The 6,231-nt window shown below is 29.1% G+C and overlaps 1 protein-coding gene across 2 annotated transcripts; it reads left to right on the top strand.

Annotated features, from left to right (window-relative positions):
• Window positions 1–1,926: 1,926 nt before the first annotated feature.
• On the top strand, window positions 1,927–5,890 carry LOC145955752 (uncharacterized). 2 transcript variants are annotated; one of them, XR_014432440.1, is made up of 3 exons: window positions 1,927–2,906; window positions 3,035–3,624; window positions 4,245–5,890. XR_014432440.1 is itself a non-coding variant. In XM_083070882.1 (2 exons), exons 1-2 carry the CDS (start codon window positions 2,442–2,444, stop codon window positions 3,134–3,136), a joined length of 567 nt encoding a protein of 188 aa, XP_082927008.1. In that variant the 5' UTR covers window positions 1,927–2,441; the 3' UTR covers window positions 3,137–5,890. The 2 variants fall into 2 exon arrangements, 1 of the variants encoding a protein (XP_082927008.1); XM_083070882.1 differs by having other exon boundaries at window positions 3,035–5,890.
• The last annotated feature ends 341 nt before the right edge of the window (window positions 5,891–6,231 follow it).

The raw sequence follows: 6,231 nt of genomic DNA, 5'->3' as shown, positions 1-6,231 counted from the left end.
CGACCGATTAAAATAGCGACAGATTTAGCGACCGAAATTTATCAGTCGCTGTTTAGCGACCGATTTAGCGACTAAAATTTGTCAGTCGCTATTTTGCGACCGAATTAGCGACGGATTAGAGTGGTAGCGAGAAAATCGGTCGCTAAATCGGTCGCTATTTACTTGTGTTTCATAAAAATATAGTTTGCGACGGAATTAGCGACCAATTTTGAAAATAATTATCAAACAATTGCGACCGAATTTAATTTGGTCGCTAATACTGAACATTTGAATTTTTTAGCGACCGATTAAATTTCGGTAGCTAAATTTTTTCGCATTTTTTAACTAAAATTACAAAGCCAGGATTCGATCCTTGGTTATGGGGGTTATGAGCCAACAACCATACCGTTATACCAACTTGATTTCTTAGTATTCTTGGGAAAGTAATATATATATATATATATATATATATATATATATATATAATACAAAAGCTTATAATTTTTATTATTTATAATTTAATATTGGATTTCTTTTGATTATAAAACATAGTAAATAAAATCTAAAATCTGTATTAGTTTCTTTGATAAAAATATTTAATTAATTTTAATATATAATAAATTTAATATCAAAATATTTATCTGGATTTGAGTTATAATTATTATAATCTTTTTGATTTAATATTAGATATCTTTTGATTATAAAATATAATAAATAAAATCTAAAATCTGTAGCAATATCTTTATACAAATATTTAATATCAAAATATTTATTATAATTTTAATTATGATTTTTATAATCTTTTGATTTAATACTGGATTTCTTTTGATTATAATATTTTAATGTGTTTTATTTGAAATACCAGTTAAAATATTGTATTATCTTTTTATTTTAATTTATTATAAAATAATTAGAATATTTAATTTAGTATTATTAAAAAATAACTATTATAAGATTTAATTTATTTAATTTCATTATTTATTATAATACTTTTAGTCATTGTATTGATAAAAAAAATATTTTTAATTAAAATATATTTAAAATTTTTAGTTAATTTATTATCATTCACTTACTTTATTAAAAAGTGATAAAATATAATTTATTTTCAATTAATTTAATAAAATAAAAACTTTAAAATATATATTTAAAATCTGTAACAATTTCTTAAATATAAATATTGAATTAATTTTAATATATACTAAATTTAATATTAGAAAATTTATTATGATTTTAGTTATAATTTTTTATTATCTTTTAATTTAATATTGAATTTCTTTTGATTATAAAATATAGTAAATAAAATATAAAATCTGTATCAGTTTCTTTGATAAAAATATTTAATTAATTTTAATATAATAAATTTAATATCAAATTATTTATTATGATTTGAGTTATAATTATTATAATCTTTTGAATTAGTATTAGATATCTTTTGATTATAAAACATAATAAATAAAATTTAAAATCTGTAATAATTTCTTTGATACAAATATTTAATATCAGAATATTTATTATAATTTTAGTTATGATTTTTATACTCTTTTGATTTAATACTAGATTTCTTTTGATTATAATATTTTAATGTATTTAATACTTTTGATTTTTTTTATTTGAATTATAATTTTTATAATATTTTGATTTATTATGATTTAATTTTTATAATTTAACAATCCAACCCTTAAAAATAATGTTTATTTTTAAGATAAATATTATTTAATTATTTATATGAAACTAATTAAAAATTTGATAATAAATTAATATGATTATCCGACACAAGTGAAATTTAAAACAATTTCTTTATTTTAATCTAATTCAATAATAACATGTTTGATTTAAATTAAATTTTAAAAAATTATTTATTTATTTATTTTAAATAAATTAAGCACAAATTAAAAATATAAAAAAAATGCTCATAAATATTTATTTTTTATTTTTTAATTACCATGCCTAATCACAACTCACATATCATCATCTCACACTTTGGCAGGATATAGTGGCCCATAGATTCAATAATTCAGTAATAATAATAATAATAATCAGTAATCATTATTTCGCAATTAACAAGCAGGTGAGGCGAGAGAGCGAGGCAGTCCCTCCCTCCGTTACAATTCACTATAGGGGTTTTCCCAAAATCTTAATTAATTAATAATTAATTAATTAATTTCCATTTTCTTATTTTTTAGGTTAGTAGTAAGTAGTTTTGCCAGGAGAAAAGGAAAAAAGAAGGGGGAAAGAGTGAGTGAGTGAGCTAGTGGCGAAACCCGCTCACAATTTGGCATCAAATTTTGAAAACCACCCCACACACACACTTTCACCCTCCAGCGCGCCCTCTCATCAAACTCCAATTTCATTTCTCTCTCTCTTCTAATCCCAATCACAACGATTCTATTCCCTTTCCCTCCAATTCTAGGGTTTCTCTCAACGCTAGGGTTCCCAATTCTCTGGTCCCCCCTCCCCCATCCATGGCCACCGAAACCCTAGAAGACTCCAAGCCTCCGCTCCACGACGCCAAATCGCCACCGGCCTCCGAGATTCCGGAGAAGGAGGCTTCCGCGGAGGCCGCTAAATCCGAGGATGATGTCGACGGAGCAAGCAACCGGGAAGTAGAAGAGGAAGACGCCGGCGAGAAGAAAGAGATCGACGAGGACGATGAAGAGGAGAAAGACGACAACGACGATGAGGAAGAAGTGGAAGAGGAGGAGGACGAAGCGGAAGAGAAAGAGAAAGGGAAAGAGAAAGCGAAGGCTAAGGGAAAGGGACGCGGCAAGGAGACTCCGAAGAAGAGTAAAGCATCGGAGAAGAAGGATCCAGTTACGCCGGCGAGTGAGAGGCCAACGAGGGAGAGGAAAACGGTGGAGCGTTACTCTGTGCCCTCGCCGGCCAAGTCTGCGAGATCCTCCGCTAGTAAAGGTTTCACAATTGAGAAGGTACACTTTATATTATTTATTTAATCTAATTACTTAATTGTTTATTTTCTGGGTTCGTGAGGACTGGAGTGGAGTGTTCATGTTTTGAATCGTTTGGATCTGTTTGCTTTTTTTTTCCTTTCTTTCAGGGACGTGGCACGCAGCTAAAGGATATACCAAACGGTGCGCTTAGTTTCTCTTCTCAATTACTCTGTTGTTTCCTTCTTGTTGTTGTAGCCTTTCATCTTTAATGATTTCAATGAGGGTGCTGAGTTTTACTTGTTAATAATTACTTATGGATCAAGTAATTGTGAATGTTGTTTGAGGCTTTCTGTGATTAGGTCTGGAGTTCGAGCAATTGTGTTTTGAAGTGATGCCATGGTTTACTTGTTGTTGATGGTGTTTTTCTCGCTGTTCATTTCCTTTGCACTTTGTTTTTCATGTTTGTTTGTTTGTTGTTTTTTCTTTTTTACAATGATTAGGCTGCTGGGTTCCTGGTTCCTTTGTTTAAATATGTATAACCATTAGGTTTTAGATGCTTGCACCCTCAATGATTTTGGATTTTAGTGGTTACTAGTGTGTTACTGAAATTGAAATTTTTGTCTCCTTGATGCAGGATATTACTCTTGCTGACTTAGCCCCCACCCACTTGATTAAGCTTAGGCTTGCTCTCAACTTTTTTGTGTTTTATTATGAAATCCTTAACTCACCAGATTGTGCTTGTAATCTTGCCAAACAGGTATATACCTCCTAGTTCATTTAATGAATTGAATGTGTCATGTGCTTGATTAATGTATGCCTCCTAGTTTCTTAACTACATGTAGCTTTCTATAACATCCTTTTTATTTTCTTTTTTCTCTGCATAATTACATAAGCATATATTTCCAAGAATTTTTGAGAGAGATGTTTAAATTAGATGTTGTAGAGTACATGATATCCATTTGTGGTGGTTATGGTCTAAGGGACATATCTTCACTTGGAAAAAGTGGCAGCATCTTGTTTCTTTCTCAAGATGATATATTCGTGTTATATGGAGAAAAAATGATTGCTTATAAGTCCATCTTTATCGATCCATCAACACCAAAAGGAATTGCTAGTGTGCGCTTGTGATTTGGTGACAATTTTCAAGGACAAAGTTCATGAAATATAATGCCAAAATATCTAACGAAAGCCACATTAGGATAGAGTTTTTCTAGATAAACACCATATTGGAAAGTCTAATGAGTGAGCTGCATTGTTAGATTTTGGGAACTTCAAAACAAAATTGTGGCTATAAAAAAGTTCTAAATACATGACTCATGACATTGCACCATCTGTTATGAAATTTCAATGATGTTTCTTTTATCTGTTTTGATGCAGGCTGTGATATTTCCCTGCTGCTATTGTGGCTGCGGTGCTTTAGATCATAGTTGACATGCCAGCGATATCAATTATTGCCATATGCAAAAGCCTAGAAAACTGATTCTAACTTTTTACTGTGTAAGAATCCTTACCTTATTTTTCTTGTTGTGTGATTTCTTCATTTAATTAGGTACCTTCATGGAAACATGCTAACTGGTCCAATAACGCCTGTACTTGGCAATATGTCTATAAAAATAAGCTATAATCTAGTATATAATAATTCTAATAAAGTTGTTAAATATGATAATACTCTAGTATATAATAATTCTAATAATTCTTTCTTTTCTAATTATACAAGTTTAAATAAGGATAAATATTATTTTGAATCTAAGTCATGGGTGTTGGTTCCTCTGCTTATGTGAATCCTGTTGCAATTCATATTTAAATATTTTTTTTCATTCTAATTAGAAGTTCAACAGTAAGGATAAAAAAGAAGTTTGAATATTGGTTTCTATGTTCTCTTGGACATGATTTTCTTTTAATTAGATCATTATTTTGAATTAATACTTCCCTTGCTTTAATTGTGTAATAAATAGAATTGATAAGGTATTTCTTTGATCTTTAATTTGTTTTTGGGTTGCTAATACTTTGAGTTTTTAAATCTTTTTCAAAAGCTGAATTTGGTGTTTTAATCATAATTTCTAGAAAAAATTTACAAGGCACAATGAAATCTCTTTTGGCATGTCAAATTAATGGTTAAATTAATACTTCCCTATATTGCAGACTCATGAGCAACTACTAAGTTACTATTAAGTCTGATCTTGTACATGTTGAATATGAGAGGAACAGAGGGAATCCAAAAGGTTATGAATTAGAAGAAAATATTTTTTTAATCAAAAGAAACAAAAGTAATTCTCAGATTTTTTTTTAACGGTTACTAAAATTTTTCACAATTAATTAAATATTATTTAGCATCATGTAATAATTTTGGGTAGTCTAATAATTTTATGAATGAAGATTAATAGCCTTTTTTGGTTTAAAATTATAATGTGTTATCCATGGATAATAAGGTCATCAATATTTTAAACAATTCATAGGTTTTGTGTTCATGTACTACTTCCAAGTCCACTTCTATCATACCCACATTAAAATTGACAAACTGAGAACCAAATAATAGTCCACACATGTTAAAATTGTCAACTTGTTCTTTTTTGTTTGTTTATATGTTTAATAAGATTCTCTGATCATGCCTTACAAAGTGTATTAATCTTCATGCTTTTCAATTATAATCGATCAATTGAAGTTTTAAGTAGTTTTTAAAAACTGTTTTAAGAAACCTGACAAGATAGATGCATTCGAGCCAAGTTCTTACTCTATGCTCGTTGTATTTGTTAGCATTCTTTGGGAGTTAAGATACTGTTCTAAAGTCGTTCCCTTACATGAGTTTTTATCTCATTCGCCATGCTAATTACTTTTACTTTGCTGTATTGTTGTTTCTCTAGATATGTATAAACTTGTGGCTTTTCTGACAACAAAATGAACTTCCTTGACTAGACATGTAAATATAACTTCCTTTGGTATGGAATATAAAATTTTAATGGACAGATTACTGTCTCTTCTTTTTTTCAAGAAAGTAGCAGACAATTTGAATTTTCGTTTCATCCTCAAGGGGTTTTATGTTTTGTCCTGATTCTCTTCTCTTGTTGCTACTTCTGCACTTAGGGTGCTGCCAAATCGTTAATAGAAGATGATTCGTTTTATACTATGAGTTTACTCAAGAAAGGGGCCAATTTGTTTATTTTCTTGTACTTGATTTTGTTATGTTGTTGGACTGCTGTTGGACACTGGCTATCACTTAGAAATTCCAATTCAGTTATGTTTTAATTTATAACTTAGAAATTATTCTTTTTTGTAAGTTAGTTATGACATTATATAAAAGGAAGCTAATACAAGTTCAACAGCATGATGAGCAGATGCAGTATATACTACGCCATCTCAACATTGA

This window comes from Cajanus cajan, chromosome 3 (genome assembly GCF_000230855.2).
Source record: "Cajanus cajan strain Asha chromosome 3, NIPB_CcT2T_4, whole genome shotgun sequence".
Lineage (NCBI taxonomy): Eukaryota > Viridiplantae > Streptophyta > Magnoliopsida > Fabales > Fabaceae > Cajanus > Cajanus cajan.
The sequence above is the reverse complement of the archived record's forward strand: the minus strand, read 5'-3'. Positions and strand labels throughout refer to the sequence as shown.